The sequence below is a fragment of the Exophiala bonariae genome, assembly GCF_035927105.1.
Source record: "Exophiala bonariae strain CCFEE 5792 chromosome Unknown scaffold_67, whole genome shotgun sequence".
NCBI classification, from domain to species: domain Eukaryota; kingdom Fungi; phylum Ascomycota; class Eurotiomycetes; order Chaetothyriales; family Herpotrichiellaceae; genus Exophiala; species Exophiala bonariae.
Genome location: NW_027042542.1, coordinates 6,327 through 25,607, shown reverse-complemented (window position 1 = coordinate 25,607; position 19,281 = coordinate 6,327). Strand labels below are relative to the sequence as shown.

At 45.5% G+C, this 19,281-nt stretch overlaps 4 protein-coding genes across 4 annotated transcripts; 2 read left to right on the top strand and 2 right to left on the bottom strand.

The window, feature by feature from the left end:
- Positions 1 to 83: 83 nt before the first annotated feature.
- LTR84_012004 (uncharacterized protein) lies at positions 84 to 1,118 on the bottom strand (the record flags this gene model as incomplete). The annotated part of the gene is made up of 1 exon (XM_064855530.1): positions 84 to 1,118. The coding sequence occupies one exon, from the start codon at positions 1,116 to 1,118 to the stop codon at positions 84 to 86; it is 1,035 nt and encodes a 344-aa protein (XP_064699822.1).
- Positions 1,119 to 3,968: 2,850 nt separating this feature from the next.
- On the bottom strand, positions 3,969 to 5,168 carry LTR84_012003 (uncharacterized protein; the record flags this gene model as incomplete). Its single annotated transcript, XM_064855529.1, has 2 exons — positions 3,969 to 4,466; positions 4,662 to 5,168. The coding sequence occupies 2 exons, from the start codon at positions 5,166 to 5,168 to the stop codon at positions 3,969 to 3,971; spliced, it is 1,005 nt and encodes a 334-aa protein (XP_064699821.1).
- Positions 5,169 to 7,448: 2,280 nt separating this feature from the next.
- On the top strand, positions 7,449 to 7,781 carry LTR84_012002 (uncharacterized protein; the record flags this gene model as incomplete). Its single annotated transcript, XM_064855528.1, has 1 exon — positions 7,449 to 7,781. One exon carries the CDS (start codon positions 7,449 to 7,451, stop codon positions 7,779 to 7,781), a length of 333 nt encoding a protein of 110 aa, XP_064699820.1.
- A 2,773-nt stretch (positions 7,782 to 10,554) lies between these two features.
- Positions 10,555 to 11,504, top strand: LTR84_012001 (uncharacterized protein; the record flags this gene model as incomplete). The annotated part of the gene is made up of 2 exons (XM_064855527.1): positions 10,555 to 10,960; positions 11,023 to 11,504. The coding sequence occupies 2 exons, from the start codon at positions 10,555 to 10,557 to the stop codon at positions 11,502 to 11,504; spliced, it is 888 nt and encodes a 295-aa protein (XP_064699819.1).
- Positions 11,505 to 19,281: the final 7,777 nt, after the last annotated feature.

Sequence of the window (19,281 nt, the reverse complement as noted above, 5' to 3'; positions counted from 1 at the left end):
ATTCAATGCCACTCGCCCAGACGCTCTTGGGGACAGGGTTGACTGGCGACATATCCGAACATCGCTAATTGAACGATGCTTCGTCAGCCGACGCGAGTCCTGTCAGGGTGTTGAATGCCCTCCATTGCTAATTCGCCGCCCATGAATAACTGCCATGCCGAACTAGGGAGGTAATCTGGTGCGTTTGATGCTGAAGAGATGCCATTTTCGTTGCCGTCGCGTAAATCTACTTCGTCCACGTCAGTATTCGTAGCGGCTCCGTAATCCAACGATAGATGTGGTGAGCCTGCTCCAGCACGGAAACCCGATGTCATTGGCAAGCACTGTGGGACATGATGCTTCCAAGTTGAACAAGGGTCGAGACAATCCCTCCCCATTTCCGCCCGCCAGCTTAGGTCGGCGGCTCCCTGGGCGGTCACAAGAAGCGGATCGGCGTTTTGAGGGGTGAACAGCCAGTTTTGCGTTGAAGGAGCATCTCTCGGGAGAGGAAAACGATTGAATCTTGCACCCAAACTTTTTTTGAGAGCCTCGTGAAGTTCGTGATCCGCCGCCTGGGTACCGGTGAGAAGGAGATAATCTACTCTGTTCTGGAGAGTCTCCGATGCCATGTCTCTAAGAATTTCCATAGTCTTGTTCCAGAAGTCGGATGATGCTGTTGGTAAGACTGTTGGCTTTTCTTCCACATTGACATTACCGTGAACCCCATAATGTGCGGCATCCTTGGGGACTGTTTGCACATAAAAAACCCCTCCGTTGTTCCATTCTTCGGGTTTAGTAACCTCATATAGAACGATGGTAATCGCAAACTCGGTGTAATCGACGTACAAGACCATTTCCTTCCCACGGGGCGAGAGTTCGGAGCATAAATCCCTAAGCATCGGACATCTACACAGTCGGACACGGTATCCGGCGGCCGTTGCGAAATGGCCACTGGTCAGTTGAAAACTTCGAGATGGATTGAAACCGGCTTCTAGGACGGCGTCTCTTAGGCTATCTCGATCCTTCTTGCCGAAGAAGACAGGATGCGCAACGCCCAACATGGTGATTGGATATGAGAGGGACTTTTCGACTTCTTCTCGAAGCTGTTGTCCCATGGACTTGAAGACTGTTAATGCCATTGTCGTTGATATTGACGACTGAATTTGTTTTAGTGACTGCGGAGCCTCCCCACGAGAACCTCTCCAAAGAGTATAATCGTCTTAAGGTATCGATTGCTGACTCACCGACGGGAGAACGACTTCCAAATCTTGATCCCGAGAGCTGCGCAGGATCTCGAGCATGGTCGATACATATTCCAAGTCACCCGGGATTTCCGCCAAGTGCTCAACCGTACCATTTGCCCATTTCAAAACCGCGCGCCTATAGAAGTGACACGAGTATTTTAGCAACTAAGTAGTCGTAAAGACAGAAAGTAAGATTACTGCAGCTGGTGTAAGTGAAAGCGTACCCGTAAGTCGGACCAAAATCAAGCCCAATGGCAGGTTGCTCAAATATCTCCGTTGGCCAGCAATGTTCACATAGCCGACTAGCGGAGACCAACGCTAGGGTGAGGCAGGAAGATATTAGTAGTATCATATTGACCGCAAACAGTGTTTGAACAGGACGTCCGAAGCATGAAGAAAGAAATACCAAATCTCACGCGAGGAGGAGAGGTCGGAAGTTGGAGGGGCGGGAGTTGTCTGCACTATTGATATTCTTATCGATAAGCCGGCCGCTAGCGCTAAACCCTGTTAGGCCGAGCCGGGACACGAGGTGTTAGTACCAATGCCTCTACCGTAATGGGCAAACGGATGGCTCTTGGCAGAGATTCTACAGGGATTTCTCAGCAGCAATAAGTGCCTCATTCATAGGGATTCGGCCTTTCTAGCTTAAAGCACCACTCAATTTATAGGAAAGAGATTAGATAGTGCATCGTCAAAGAACGCCCCGAAATTCGTCAATGAGTCGCCAAGCGAGGACATTTTTGTCTTGGCGTCACTCCAACTTAAAACGCGCTTCTCGATTTAGATACACAAAGCAATCATTATGGCTCAATCAACGCGTTCCGGTAGAGTTCCAGTAAAGAAAGTAGTATGGGAGCAATCGCAAGTGCTCTCTTCTTCTATAAATGAAAAAACCCCCTAACAAAAAGTCCCCTAGTGATTCATGAATTGGCAGATATGCCCAATGCGCTATTTACTACACTAATACACAAGTCGATACTGACTGCTCTCGAAGCCCGTGTCGAATCTCAGCCTCATCGTCGACCTTAGTCTCTTCTTTCGCCGACTGAGCTACTCAAGTAGCTCGGAGGGCTCATTTATATGGCAAACTATATAGAGAGAAGCCGCCAGGACTACTGGAGTGTCTCGCATGGCGAAAGTCCTCATGGATTATACCGTTATATGTCAAGAAATCGCTGGGACTAGATCCATCGATACTTAACCTTTAACGCCTCACTACAGTAACTAACTAGAAGACTCCCTGGTGGGCTCTAATTGAGCCTATAGCAAGCCGAGTACGTGAGGCCTGCCAAAGTGCTGTCGACCATCAAAATGGATAGTTGTTGATGAGGCAATGGTTGCTTTTACAGTGCGATCTATGCACGTCGTGAATTCACCCTCAAAACCAATACCAAAAGGCTTCAAAATATAGGTTTTAGGCGCTATAGACGGCTATATCTGGTCCTGGCGCTGGCACTCCAAGGCGCAAGGTCCTGAATCGACGGATAAACGGCGTTGGTTTGAGCAAATGCCCGGTATGCCTAAGGTTCAACTTGCTGTTACTTATCAGGTGCCCAAGAGCCTCTGCGAGGAACTCCGTGATCACTGGCCAGGGCTAAATTACTTATTATTCCTTGACAACTTGTTCCTCACCGTGGAACTTCCGCATATATTACTCAAAATCGGGTTTGGCGTAATGGGTACAACACGCAAAACCCGTGAGAACTTCCCAGCCCGATTTATCACCGCAAACCCGTCAAATAAGCAATTTACTTACGGATCTTACTCTACGGAACTCCTGGACCATACCCTACGCTTTCTGTGGCAGGAAAACGTCTTGGTAATAGGTCTTACCACCGCATCTAGCATGAAGGAGGGCCCAGAGAATTACGTTGTCAAGACTCGTAGGAGACCATTAAATAACGTAGTCGGCGCAGCAGTCTTTGGCGATGAGTCGACTAAACAACTGCTATTACCTAAGGCAATTAACGCCTATAACTTAGTCGATTTGGCTGACTAAATGCGATCTAATTTTACGTGCCAGCGACGGAGGAAGTGGCGCCTATCGGCGTACTGACTTTTTTAACACTTACCTAACTAGTTTATACCTAATCCAGAGGTCCTACCAGCCTCCTAATGCGTTTTCGTCCCGTCATTCCCACTATAAATTTCGGAAGGAGTTAATTAGTGAGCTTTTCGCCTACAAAGACCCCTCTCCTCCACCACCAATTTCACCCGCCAGGACGTGATTTAGCAGTCGCCACTACTCTGTGAGGATGCCTACACGCAAATATTGCGTATTTAGCACTCAAAACGGTGGTGACTGCGTTGCCGGGGGTGATGTAGCCGTTATAAGGCGAAGTGTAGTACTCGGCGGGGTCATCGGTATTGCTCCTCCGGAAACCTCCCGTGTTCCGTCAAAAAAGGTCGGAACTGGATGTAGTCTTTGCAAGGTGCATCTTTGTATCAAATGGGGGTTGCTTTACAAGGTCTTATGTAATCATACATAGTAATTAGAGTGTAGGAAGCAGTTGAATTCCTGGGGTTACCGAAATGCAAATGGTTTTAGAATGAGCTGGGGTGGCGCTAAGACAAAAATGTCCTCGCTTGGCGACTCAAGGGATACATCCGCTGCAAAACACCTTGAAGAGAGGAAGAGAAGAAACTAGAATTGGGCCCCCACTGCCATTTCTTTCTAATGGTTCGAATCCCCCGCGTTTGTCTTCGCTAGACTTTACCTCAAGCGGCTTGCTAAATCTCAAAACCCTATGTGCCGCATCTTATGACGACATCGGCTCGACCGGTGAGGGTATGACTATTGGTTTGGTAGGAGCTTGCCAAATGCTTGAACGTTTCGACGCAATCTAGGGCACATGTGAACCGGCTGGACTCGGCCGGCGTGTAGCTGAACGTGGTTTTGATCGTGGCGCCCATCACCGGAGGGTCTAGAGCGGTCTCGTCTAAAGACAGGACAATTGCAACTACGCTCACAACCTGGGAGCAAAACTTGCCCGCTAGGTCGATGAACAGAGAGGGATCGGCCGCAGTGTTGCTTGGGAGACATTGAGGAGGAGCCGGAGGCGGTTCGTGGGCAGGAACCGGGGTGTTGTCTGGAATGTCGTCCGATCCGGCTTCGAGCCAAAGGGTCGTGTTGAAAGTACGAAACTCGGGATTCGGCTCGTCGTTTAAACTAGGATTTTCCTTCGGTCTAGGCGATACCTCAATTGAATCAATATCCTCCCACTCAGGTGGCTCAGGGTGTGACTATTGCTTTAGCTGCTCGCGGAAGTAAATGCTATTGACAAAGACGGCGTAACTATCAGCGTTAATCGTCGAGCCCTAAAATCCATCGATAGAGGAAATGGTGTCCGGCTGCTTTTGGTTGGTGCCAAAGAGGGAAGCCAATTTAGCCACCCTAGCAGGTCCTAGAGCAATGTCTTCGATGGTTGGCTTACTCACCAGATCATCGAGATGCATCAATTCATGCAGATAGGTCTCGCCACGGTTATGAACGAGATACTCTGGGTTCTGTGCTATTTCCTGGATGCTTCTAGCCAGAGACAAGACATCGTTCAAGCTTCGCTTCCCCGGTAACGTTCCCACCCCCGGAAGAGTGACGGATCTCCACATCCTCGGGCGAAAGACAATGGTATAGCCGGTGTGGAACCAGTAAGCATTCTTTCGAATATAACTGTAAGCGAAGGTGCCCACATCACACCCTCCAAGCCATGGGAGCGGTTTGTCGTCTGGAACGGGCGGAAACCCATCAGCACCTTTCTCCTCACACCATACATCAATCGAAGAGTCGGGCCAGATCCAATTGCGTCCATGAGCTGCCACGGCGCCTTTGAGATTCTCTGCCACCTGTGAGTATATGTCTGATATTCTTTGTTGATCTGGGAAAACCAGTGGATGAGTAGGACTGACGAGAGATACGGTCCACCATCCCAGGAGTGGTGGAGTCATTTCCCATGTACAAGTCGGCATCAGGTTGAAAGTTGCCGTTCGCCTGCCAATTCAACGCAGCATTTGACAGTTTGTTGGCGTCGTCCCACGCCTCCTTTTCTCTGTCCAATTAGCCTTCGCAGTTATGGAAGTACCTTTCGGCTTGTAGAGTGGCTGAGGTGGCGGGTGTCTCCTGCCTTTTTGAAGGGGATACCGAATTGATTGAAGACGAGGGATTCGGCAAGCCGAACCTGATATTGCAGATAGTGAGGAACACCGCAGTGATAGCCCAAAAGCCCATTATTCCTTCTAACCGCAGGATTTCAGGCAAGGGAGAAACAGAAGAGCAGAACGATAATACAGGTGTATGATAGATAAGATTTATGAACAGATAACTGTGTCGGTGATGACGATCTACTCCTGGGTCTGAAGAACATTAAATAGGTCTTCGAATGATTATAGATCCAAGATGTTACCGCCGAAGGTGAGTGGCCCTTTTGGGCACAATAAAGGTCGGCGGCTCTCAGTTGCCGACAAATCCAAATAGAGGAAATGAGATGGCTCTATGCCTATCCACTTCCAATCCCTTACCACAACCTTAACACAGCCTTCATGCGCAGTCACTATCATCCTCTGAACACGGATTGTTGGAATGATGTGGATCGTATCCACTCCTACTTAACGTAAGGCATAGAATGCCTAAGCCCTATAATAATCTCACCACTGCGGCTAGTTGAGGAAGTTAAGCCCGCCAAAGAGGATTAGCTATATAGTCAAGATATTTCAGTATCTGATAACGCGCGTAGTAAATTACAGTTCGAGGAGCGTAACAACTTTCTCAGACAACGTTCTAGAATAAACGGCTTTAAATATCCTTACTGTAAAGGATAGTAGAGTAATTGTAGAGGATACGCAGTTTCGAAGAAAGTAAGCGATAGAACATGCTGATGGTTGAGGGATTAAAATAGTTTCAAGATGCTCTGTAAGTTTAGGCTTTGCCCAAAAAAAAGAAATTTGGCGCAATTCTTGGAAAATTATAGGCACTCAACCTTTAAACAGCTATCTAGCTACCTGAAATATCAGCAGGAAGCTTGCCACTGGCATCTTCAAGATGTGGCTCCGGATCGACCACAAATCAATGGTAGGCGCGGTAGTTGGCTCAACCAGCTGGTTGCAGTATAGAAGACTAGGGGGATTTAAGGTGGGTTCTGCTGTGTCGAGCATCGGACTAAATACGCGAGATCTGTGCTGCACCTGAGTCAAGAGGGAGCTCGGCTATTAAGAGGTTCTCAGACTTATCGCCCTATCAGATCTCGACTTTAGGCGCGGCGCCGGAGTCTTCTGTATAGTAAATTGAACTGATGTTCTTCTAACGCCGTAAGACTGGCCTAAGCTCCGGCCGCGACCAACTCACTACAGAGAGTACCCCAAAATGGCCCTCTCGTCCTGTGCCGTGCCATCCCATAATCCGCACAATATGCAACCACAACACTGACCCCCGGGAGGGCGCTTCAGATGTGGTCGCAACCGGAAAAGGTTTCAGGTTAGCGCTAGTGTAATCCCACTGCATCTTAAGCGCCGGAACCCCTTGTACGCTGTCCACTTGTAAGACGTCCACCAAAAATGATGGACCATTCTTTGCTGCGGAACAATGAGTGGCTACCTATGCGGGCTCTAAAACCCTATATACATTGTCTGAAACACTATCTCTGCGGCGTTAACTGCGGCGCCTACAGTACTTATGATTATGGTCAGTAGACTATCGTCCAGCATCACTAGTGCCTAGATCTCAAGTGCAGTGGTGGTGGTACTTCAATTACACCTGACCTCTCCCGAGGGATATGCAGGGTCATACTACTAAGGTTGTCTCTCGACCTATCTCTTTGTGGTGACACTATCTTACATGTGCGAACTTAGTGCCTCGTTACGGCCTATGTTGTCCCTCGGCGTGGTCGCCGGCACCCTGGATCTGAATCTTTGGGATGCTTCCGCAAACTCGAGTATTGCATTCAGAACCTCTCGATTGATGTTGCCAATTGATAACTTTGCCTTGCCCGTTCCGAGGTCGCCCCCCGAGCATAGTTGCGATGCATTTAAATGCATCACCTACCTTGTTTCTTATTCTTTGACGCCGAACCTTGCTTTCTCGGACGTCTGAACCAAAGCTCAACTAGTGTCTCCCATGATGGTGGTTTCGCAATGCAGAAACGTCCGAAACAAGTACGCGAAATAACCGCAGCGGTCTCGTATACGGAGTACTACCATCCAAATACCGTCAGCGTTCCCCGTACTCCGTCAACCATGGAGCAGCAGATCGGACAAGTCGCAACAGCGGTTCTGCAATTTCAAGCAGGAGGTGGTAGTCTTGCTCTGGAGCTTGCTGGTGGTGAAACATCGGAAGATACAATTCAGGTCACTGGTCCGTCCTATGAGTATCCGAATTATTACACTGTGATTGAAGGAGATGGCTTTTTTGAGAAAGTTCGAGAAAAATATCCCGCTCAGTTCAATGAGACTCCTGAGTACGTAACTCAGGTGGGAGAAGGACCCTTTCTGGGTCTGAATTTGAGGATGGGCGGTGTAAGTGTTGGCGAATTTTCAGCAGAACTCGATACAGAGTCAGAGGCTAGATGACGAGAGCTAATGATAGAGTAATCTATACACTATGTAATATGACAAGAGTATTAGAGCACGTAGACCGGATGTAACAAGAATTGTGCAGGCTCAGCCTGACAGAACGCTCTGCCACAACACCCTGCATCTCGCAGGGCGAATCAGGACCTGCCACGTTCTGCAGGCGATATGAGAGAAAGCGCAATGACCAGACCAAGTACACATTCGTGCAACAGGTTCTGAGACGCGCAGTACTCGGTGACGACTTTGAGTCAATCAGCATTCAAGTGGCACCCACATTGAAATCACTGCCAAGCCCCGTCAATAGGCACTCGCGAGGGTTGAAGACCGACAAGGTCTAGCAGGGCCGCTGGCATGGGACTGTTCATTTAAACGATCGCAGCCAACGAGCGCAAAGCATGTGGCGTCTCCACGGAGCACCTTGTTGTCCATACAGATGAACATGTTGTGACTGTTCATGCGACCGCCCCCTGTGTATCAGAACCTGCAGGCCAGTTCCCCGTGATCTTCTGGCCATGTCACCTCGTTCTCAGCAGGAAACAGCACGACAAACAGCGGGTGCGTGTAGGGGTCAGAGCGACGCCCCTGATGGATGCCAGTTTCTTCGATTTGGACATTGGAGGATGCTGGCGAAGGAGCTACAGGTACAGAAGCGTTTAAGAGCAAAATTCACGAATTCGCGACAGTCTTGATTTCCGTGTCTTTCAACGACACCTACATAAGATATTTTCGCAACGACCTTGATCCCGTGTTTGGGTTTGAGGTGCCGCCTTTGAACTCTTCGCCACAGCTAGGTTGCTCATGCTCTTCAGAGTGTCAGGATGCTCGAGCCCTAACACCGTCTTCCTAAGCTCTAGTGTCCGTCTATACATCTTACCCGCCTCCTCGCACTTTCTCTGTTGCCGAAGCACTAGTGCAAGGTATTCATGCTGGCCAGTGTTGAGGGATGCTCCTCTCCAAGCACTTTCTCCTTCAGATCTAAACCGAAGCTGGCATTCGACCCAACGAAATCTAGACATAGATTAGCTCTTATTAGAAATGATGAATGATAGATAGTCAGCGACTCACACTCCACCCGCCTGCTGGGTCAGATGGTCCTTGATCTTCTCCCGATGATCACCCCAGCGTTGAAGTTGACGGTCATGGTCGACTATTCTTCTCCCTATATAAATTACGCATAGGGACGATCTAGTATGGCCTTTTCCGCATCTCCTGGGGTCCTTATCGAGCTGTAATAAATGGTTGGTGGCCCTCGAGCTGGCTATTGCGCTAGTGGTAAATTGCAGTACGGCGGATCATTACGCCGGAGCTTGGGGGTCTTGGCAGCAACAGGATCGGAATGTGTTGAGCCAACCTAATGCTTGAGCATTGATAACAATACATACATCTCCATCTCTGTTTGGAAAACCTTGTCGCTCCCTCTCAGAATTCGACCACATCTCGCCAGGACTGTGGTTAAGTCGCCCGCATTGACGCTCGGCGGCTTTAGAGACCTGGAGCCTCTCCGCCTAGCCTCAATTGTCGTATTAGTACCCCGCAAACTGTGACTCGACGCCTTTTTCCAAGTTTCCTCTCTCCTTTCGAAGGAATTCACAAAAGCCTCACCAAGCTTCTTGTCGAGCTTTGATCTCGCCTCTTCACCGAATACAATGCTCGGGTCTAAAAACAGCATGTCTGGCTGTGCGCCGCCGGTGGTGGTGGGAATGCGTCGGAATCGCCCAACCACGTTGCCATGTAAGACAAGAAAGTCACTCAGGTCATCCCACCTCTGCCTGAGGGCATTTCCGCGGCTCTGAGACACCCACGCGCGTGCTAGGTGGTTGGCATTGAACCTCGGAGGTCGAGAAGTAGCGTCTTGCCAATTTGGCACCCAGGACGGAAGTGACGCACCCAATTTATATGTCGGCAAAAGTTCCGCTGTCTGGGCCGCCTTGGTAGGTGTGTGGTTATTCGAAAAAGACTCTCCAGTGAACTGGAGCCAGAGTAATTAATTGCAATGAGTAGTTTGGCGGAGGCAGCACAACGAACAAAAGCCTCTGTTAAGATTAATAAATTTCCCTCCAAATAGCTCACTCCGTGAAATGTGGCTGTGTAAATCGAACTTGCAAACGTCTCGCTGTACGCCCAGTAAGAAGTGAGAGTGGCGGAGAATAGGGTGTGATTTATCTCAAAAATTGAGGGGCTGAGAAGCCAGAAAACACGAGGTGCCCAACAACGACACCTCCCCACCACACAAACACCCCAACTTTAAATCAGATGCAACGACTAGTGTGCCCAATAAGAGCCCCTTCCTAAAAATCTCTCTCTCAGGTAACCCTACGTTAACTACAACCGCGTATTTATGTAAAGCGCTCCTAAGCCTCAAAAGCCTCAACCTGATATCACCTACTCTCAGTTAGAGCATTGTACTAAGCTTCGAATAAGGACCTAGAATAGCGATGACGTCTTCGTACCGCTCAGCTGCTTCGCAAGCGACATATGGAGAAAACTAATGCGACAGAGCTACCCAACGGTGCAACGATGTTAACCAAGAATACCGCGATAGACTTCTCCAATATTCCTCGTAGCTTAATCCCTTCACGGACATGGTAGTATCTCAACAAGCAAGAGCCTGCTTGTCGCCTCTGTCAAAAAGATATATCAATAAGGCACGACCGGCATACAGAGGCAGCTTTTCATCAACACAAACACAAACTAAGCAACCATTTTCCAATACACCATCGCGACCAACGCCCTATCCTAAACCACTCAGTCAGATCTAAGACCTCCCAATATGCTTCTATTTCTATACTCTGCGGCCCTCTTGACGGCTCAACACCTGGCTGTCGCTCATCCTACCATGAGGCGCACCGATGTCAAAAATGGCACGCTTGCACAAGACATCTGGATTAACGGGGAGCAAGTACCCCGTGGAGGTCTCACTGCGACTGCCGGGAGATGTCTACCGTCAGATGATGTCATGCAGTGCGCTGAAAAGATCGCCGAAAGCTGGAACGTTGGCTCATCTTCAGCACCGGCTAGCCGATCGGTCAAGGTCCCTTGTACTATCAATGACCCTGCAAATGGCCATGTCGGAGCCTGCTACTTCAATGCAGATATTACTGTCGACTATTCAGGATGCAAAGTTTCCGATCCTGTCATCGTGAGCAAGAACCCATTGTTCTTCTGCAACACTGCTTGTAAGATCCTCATTATCCTCCCTTCCCTTGCCACCGTTTTGCAACGTAATACTAACCTATAGGTGCAGCTTGCCAGGAGCAATTCCAATTTACACACATTGAGACTGATACACACACCTATACATTCGATCTCAAGACCTCGGTGAAAGCGGGGGTAAACTTTGAATTTTTTGCAGCTGAAGTCGGTGTGGAAGCAGGATGGTCGAATGCTTGGTCGGAATCTTCCACCAACACTTCAACAGTCACCAGGACGTACAACATGAACGATGGTGACATGTGTGCGCCAACCAATATTCAGTACAAAGTTAACTGCGATGCTACAATCTCAGGATTTCCGCCCGCGCCGCAAAATTGGCCAAACACTATCTATGACAGCTACGGCAACTCTCTAGGGACGTATTGGGTTTGTGGTGACTACAGAATCGGAGGCGTTGATGAGATCTGCACTGCCCGCAATAACCCGACAACTCCTGTCTCTGTGGATTTAGGATCTGGCTCAAGTGATGGCAGTTCCTGGTCCATTGAAGGATGCATGTACTCATAGACTGACTAATGATTGAATTTCTGGGCATTGCAGGGTATCTTTCAGGCAGGCGAAAAACGGTACATACATAGATTTGCCATATAGTTCACGCTCCTTCTTATCCAAACTCTATACTTTGAGACCGTGCCTTCTTATCTCCCGGTACTAGTGAAATACCGCGTGGACCTATGTTGTGACATTCACCGGCCAGAGACACGTTGACCGTGAAAGGACCCCATCAAACTAGCAAGAAGTCACCTCCATGTCTCGAACTGCTCTCAGATCATCCGGCCAGGAGGCTCTAGACTATTGGCCAATCTTTGAAACTATACTCTCCGTGTTTCAGGTGGAGCTGGCTCTAGTCTGCTGGACATCTTTTGCTCCTTTTCACTGTCTGTCAAGTGGGATTGCTGTCTGAGATTGGTGATAGCAGATCGAGATCACCTAGCGCATTGGATGTCGAGCTGATTTGCATCCCAGAGGTCTCTTGTCAATACAGGTTCAAGAGAGCTGTCAATATTCGGAGGATACGGACGCGCAACCCAGCTCGTGAGATTCAAAGCCTAAGTCATCCATTGGAACCGTGGAAGGTGGTGATCAGGTGTGCATGACCTGAAGTATTCATGTGATGACCAGGTACTTGTGCTCCACTAGGAATTCCCGTTCTGGGTGCTCTACGGGCCTGTCAATAAGAAACTGATGGCGCTGATCGAACTTGATTGGATGTTCTTTCTGGGAGTGCAGGAATTTTGAATACCGGCCTCGCCAATCTCCGCCGTCGCGACCGAGATGTCCTTACCTTGGGAAAGAAGGAGCTCCATCACCGGGGAAACGCTGAAAGCTCACACGCCCTCTCCTCGATACCGAGAACCACGGGGCTCAGAGCAACAAGAAGTCACTCTCGGCCTGGATCAGGGCAGTCTAAAGACCCTAACACGGGCGTCCCGGTCGGTGATGAATCGACCGAGACTGAGAGTGGGCGTGATCCCAGAAGAGCATGGCAGCTTCCTTCTCCTGATCTCAACCCGATCGAAAAGGTATTTCATGAGTTGAAGGAGTGCTTACGCCATAATCGTGATATTGCGACCGAGTTTGAGGGACGATTCGAGGGTTTGATTCATCTAGGGCTAATGTTCGTTGGTCGTGAGGAGACGGCGAGTGCGTACTTTAGAGACAGTGGTTATTGATTAATCCACGTAATCAATGATTCATTAATCGATGAGGAATCATGATTAGTTGAGAGCAGAGAAAATGGCGTAGTAGTAGGTGCGCAATTCATCCTTTACTAAGGCCACTTGAAGGTATGTTTTTTACTAAGGAACTAATACTTTGACTATATATTTCGTGCTAATTAATAGCTCCCAACTCTCGCAAACATATTTCGCTGTAGCTCAGGCTATGAGGAAGAGCTCCAACCAAACCGCTTTATCGTAACACGTCTCGTCGTGGAGTAATTGGCGATACCCTTCTATCGGTTGTATACTTCATCATTTCCTGACGTTGTATTTTTGATAGTCATGTGACTTGCCAAGCCTTCGGCGTTTGTAATTTTGTGTAATAATACTAAGATTACGAATTTTAGTACGGAGCGCAGGCGTATTCGAAAATCACGTGTTAACTAGCGGTATATCTCGTAATCAAAAAAATGACCTCAATTCATAAGGATGAGAACTTCAAGATGATACAGCACCACCACTACCACTATCTACGGCCTGTAACTCTCTAATCCACTCCTTCAAATGCTTCTTCATCTTTTGCACGAAACTTATTGCCAGTTCTGCGGAATTTAGCGAAGCCGTTTGAAGGAATCGTGAAGACCATCCGAACGTTCATCCAGCGACGACTACTATACCCGGCTATACTCCCGAGAACGAAATGGATCGGGTTCTTGCCACTATCTACTGTTCTTCTTTAGATGACGTTGTTGGGCGTCAACTTTTTCGTGATATTTTACCAGGCACCCGAGGCCGACTTGAGAGCACGGCAGGCTGCACGGCGGCCATAGTCAACTTGACTCCCTTCTACCTAACGAGCCATTTGGCCAATGGCGCTGACGTGCTCAGTCTTTCCCTGTCGACTTTCCGAACGCTACAGAGATTCTTCGGTGTTATAATTGCCATATAAGCCTCCTTGTGCGTTAACATCTACTGCTGGTGTAGATAGAATCATTTTGTTTTCTTAGGAGCCGAGCTTTGTGCCATTCTTAGGAGATCGTCGCCGCATTATTCTTTTCTATGATCTTGATTTCCTCCTCAAGCGCCTGAAGCTTCTTATAAGCCTGCGAGGATGTTCGCGCGTATTTATCATTTTCCTCCTAAGCAAGGGACCGTTGGTTAGCTAGTAGCTTCTTCAGCTCTTTAATTCGTTCCTTTTGCCGGCCGAGCTTGCGGACTAGATTTTTATTTCGCTCTTAACTCTAGGGTGCCTCATTTAGAGCTCATCTCGTCGTGGTACAAGCTGGTTTACGTGTTCAGGCTCTTTATTCAAACTTTCGATCGCGGACCTAACAGGAGCGTTTAGCTTCACTTGCCTCTTGTTGAGAAGTGAGGAGCGTTCCTCCATAGCCACTAGATGCACGAAACGATAATTAAAGTAAGTTAATATAATAGAGACTAGTGTTTCAGTAAATACCTTTCTGCACAGCGGTATCGGGGTTGGAAGAAAGACTAAAGGTAAAGACCTAGTGGAATAAAGAGGGTGATTACTGATTTAAATATCTAAGCCTCTATTAGCAGCGGTTACGTTCGCGGCTAAAACTGGAGATGCCGTATAACGATAGAGGCAGCCGTCCCTCTTCTCTTCCTCACAATACACTAAGAGGGATTCTACCTAAATACTTAGGAGCAAGTCGTTACGTAGCCTCTAGCTAGGCTAGTAGCACCCTTGTTTCCCGAGGATACTCTAAATATTGCCTCCACCGAATCTGTAATGAGGGAAGAGGGACTAGTCACCTACATAAAAACGGATACCGCGGTCCCGTCTTAAGGAAGGTTGGTTGTTTCTTTCCCTTATATTTAGATCCAAGACAAGTCTCATTCACACTCACCAGTTCGTCCAGCAACTTGTGAGAAGTTAGGGTACCGCGAAACTTTAGCCTTAAACAACTGCTAAGTATAGTCATTAGCTTAATTTTAGTATACCTTTAGCTACTCCAGCGTCAACCTACGCATCGCTATCTCTAGTAACTGAAAATTTAGGTATAAAGCCCGACGGATATTTTCTTTTAATTTTTATCTACGCGAACCGAAAGTTATAAACAATAGATCCCTCGCAGCAAAAAGGTACTACGTTAAGAGGGTAGAGGAAAGATGTATCGATATAGTCTAGCTAGCGTCGTAGTATCGAGCAAGACATGTAGCCACTAAAATACTTCGTAAAAGTCTCGGGGCAATCTAACTATAGCTATAGTAAGTCTAGTGAGAGATAGAAGCGGCGAAAGTATCGAGAGACGTTTCGGATGGCCCTAGCGAAGGGCACATACCGAAAGTGCTAGGTACCTCTACCTAGAGAACATACACTACCTCAATCCGTCGCGCTAGGGTGAACTAACACCGTTCTTCATTCGACGAGATATATATTTAAGCTTCTTTAGCAGTTTAGAACAAGATGTTAACGATAGTGATCCCACTATAGTTCCTCCCTAGACACCCGTGGCGAGCTTATCACTTCCAAGTAGGTCACAAACACCCACCGGACCTTCTAGCGCCCTTGTAATCAGTGAAATCCATCGGAATACAGTCCTTACCTAAGAGGCTTCACGTCCCTACATAGTGAGTGTGTTAAATAGATCACGACACGGCCGATAACTATCTTTTCTCACTATTGGGAAACAAAGAGGCTTGAAGTTATAGAGAAGAATACTATACACCATAGGATAGTTTATAGTGTCAATCAACCCCGCAGCTATTAGTGGCCGCTAGCGAGAGCTTCCGAAGGCCATATATATAAATATACGATCGCTACGAATACGGGTTAGTTTATTAGAGAGTACCCGAGGTCATACCATTTTATATTGTAGGCAATATTACTTTTTAGAATAAGTAAGGATAAAGAGATCGTAGAAAGTGGTTCCTTTCAATGGGCGATAGATTTACGTGAATCTTAAAGCCTAATATAGATAAAAATAAAATACGCGGCTAACAAAGTGTCTAAAATCTTATTCTTTATAATAACTTACTATAAATAGTATTATACTCTTGTTACGAACCAGGTCACTTGAAGGGTCGCTAAGGGAGTTAAGGCGACCGTCCGAAGGAAGGAAGTTAGCCGATGGAGAACGAGGCTATATCATATGACTTGGTAAAGCTAGATCTCCTAGGATCTCAAGGATCTCGTAAATCTCGAGAGAGCCATAGGGAGTCGTGAGATCTAGGCTAAGCTACTAGCACTATATATATACGATTACTACTCTAGATAGGACTACTCGTAGTTAACTTCGTTAATAATCCTATACCTATATTTTAGAATAATCTAGAATTAAGTTCTCTTCGTTTATACTTTATCTTACTATCTCGTATTTATCTATTAAGGAAACCCCTTAGTTAGACACTATTCGTAGTTTCGATTATAATATTTTAACTATCTCTTAATTAATATAAGATGGGTAATCTAAATAGAAGTATTCGATCCCCTTCTCTAGTCGAATCTATTAAGGTAGGCCTAGATAGTACTAACTACGTCGAAGATCGCAATAAAGATAACCTAAAGATTAAATACTACTATAGGAATAGGGCTAAGTTAGGTATATTCTTCATCTAACTTAAGATATTATTTATTCTATAATATACTAAGTATACTACTAATTAGGAAAGGGTTCTCTATATAGTACTATATCTTAAGGGGTTAGTGTTTTATTAGTTTAAATCTATTATAGTAGACTACTTAATCTTATCTAGTAACTAAAAGAATGAGGAAACTAACGAGATATTCGCTAGCTTTAATATCTTTAAAGAAAAGATTAAATAAATCTTCGAAACTATAGGAGAAGAATAAATTATCGCGTAAAGAATTTACTAGCTTTAATAAATCGGTTTAGTTATATAATACTATATACTCTTTAAATATCTCGCTAGTAAGCTAGACTAGAATAATAATATATTTATAATATCCTTCTATATAGGACTTAAGAGCGATATTAAGAATAAAATAGATAAAGAATATCTAAGAGCCTATAAAGCTCTAGTAGATACTACAATCGAATAGGATAATTAGCTATTTAAGAGAAGGTTAGAAAGAGAGGGCCTATAAGGACAAATTATTAGAAGCTACTTTAAAAAGAGTTCTAATCGATAAAGCTATAGTAATTCGATAGATCTCGATCTAATAGAAGAAAGGCTAGTCTTTAAAGGTAAAAAGCGCTTCTAAAAGAAAGAGTCCTTTTCTAAAGAAAAGAAATAAAGAAAGAAAGATAACCTATACTATATATATAGAAAGCCTAGATATTGTATATATAACTACCGAAATAGCGCTTAAGAACTATATATAATAGAAATAAAGAGTGATAATAAGACCGACTTAGTAGGAAAAAAGGCTAATACTATTAGAAAGACTCGAATATCTATCAAAGAATAGAGTATAAAAGTACGAAAGGATTACTATATTACGAATAACTTAAAGGAGTTAGGCGAGTTAGAGAATAAATATCTTAGAGACGATATTTAGTAAAGTAAGAAGTGTTGCGAACTAGGTCACCATAAAGGTCAAGCCAAGCTCGATGCGGGGAACGCGATAGGCAAGTCTCCCGAGTCAGGCTGAGCTAGATAAGGCTGGATCACGTGACTACAGGTGATTAGGGGTGATCAGTATGCTTAGCAGGTAAGCAGCACTAATCACACTAATCACGCTAGCAGTATATATATACGCTTATTACCCTAGATAGGACTACTCGTAGTCAACTTCGTTAATAATCCTATACCTACATTTTAGGATACCTAAACGTATTGCCCTTTACTTCCCTGGTCTAATCTCTATACTCGCTCTATTAAGGAAACGCCTTGGTCAGACACTATTCGCAGTTTAGATCATAACACTTTAACTACCTCTTGATTAGTATTGAGATGTCGGACGTAGGATCCTCTCGAATCAAATCCCTAGCACTAAGCGCAAAACTATTGGGTAATCTTAGTAACGCTTTAAAGCTTAGTATGAACTCACACGACTCTAACGTCGAAATGATTGACACCCCTATGTCCGAAGGTATCATTACCTTTGGAAGTAAGGACGACGTTAAGGTCGAGGCCTTCTATGGAGATAGAGCTAAGCTTATCCCCTTCTTAACCCAACTTAAGGTGGTGTTTAAGCTTAACCCGGTTAAGTATAAGAAGGCTAATACTAAGGTTTTATATACTGCAATATAGCTTAAAGGCGTAGCCTAGTCCTAGTTCTAACTAATTCTCGTAGACTATATAGAGTTAGAGACTCCTAATAAGGACACCTAAGCTTGCTTTCACAACTTCGCTAAGTTTAAGGTATTAATCAAATAAGTCTTTGGAATCGTCAATGAAGCTAGGGCTACCGCTCGTACTATCTATACCCTACGATAGAAAGGATTAGCGGTATCTTGCTACTTCGAGTTCTAGAAGGTCGCTAAGGACCTTAGCTAGGAGGACGAAGATATGTTCGCGAAAATCTTCTACAACGAGCTTAAAGATTCGGTACGCTAGAAGATAATAGACCTTCCCACTACGTACAAAGGTATAGTGGATAAAGCTATTAAGATTGATAATCGCCTATACGAGTTAAACATTAAAAATCGAACTCTACGAGCCCCGACGGGCCGAGAGGGTTACAATAAATATAACCATTATAGTTATTAATTTTACGGTAGGAACAATCGCCGTTAAGACTACGAGAACCCTATAAATCTTAGTAATCTCAACGCGAACCGCGCCTTACGCGCTAATAGTCGCGAAAGGGGAGGTAGAGGACGACTAGAGGGCAGTGATCGAGAGAAGGAAAGACGAAGAAAGGAAGGCCTATACTTTAACTGTAAAAAGATCGGATATTGTGCACACGATTGCTAGAATAGCGCTCGAGAACTATATATAATGAATATAGAGGACGGCGATATAGATGGCTTAGTAGAATAAAAGGTCGACACTACTAATAGACTCAATAAACCTATCGAGGGTAAGGGTATAATAGTATAGAAGGATCGCTAAGAATCGAATAATTATAAAGGACTAGGCGAGTTAGAGGACAAATATCTCGAGAATAGAATCTAGTAGAGTAAGAAGCTTATCAAGATATTCACTAAAGAAAAGAAATATAGACGAAAGTTCGACTAGCTTCTAGGGGAAGAGAAAGCCTAAGAAGTCTAAACTAATACTCGACGAAGGGTAACGGAGTATACTAATATATCGTGATACTTCTATTACGAGGATAACTACTAAATCCACTTAGCTTTAAAGATCGAATATAAGTAGTTTCCTAATAACTATAGGGGAAGTATATACTCTCGTAACTATTATAAAGAAGATAGGGGCTAGGAAACCCTAGCTATAATAAACTAGAGTATAACTATTAATGAAGAAACTATATGGGATAAAGAATAGGACTAGAAGGAGTTGTAAACTAACTATTAGCGATTCGAGAAAAACGATTTTAAGTACAATTCGAGGGAAGTATAATAAGAAAAGGTTATCGTTATAATTCGAAAATGTATAGACTAGTTCTACGCCAATAAAGAAAACGAACACACCTATAATGTGGTAGGAGGAGAGGCGTGCGAGGCTATCTTTAAAGGAAAACCTAAGCCCTACGCCTACTATAACCTATTAGTAATGGAAGAAGGATTCGA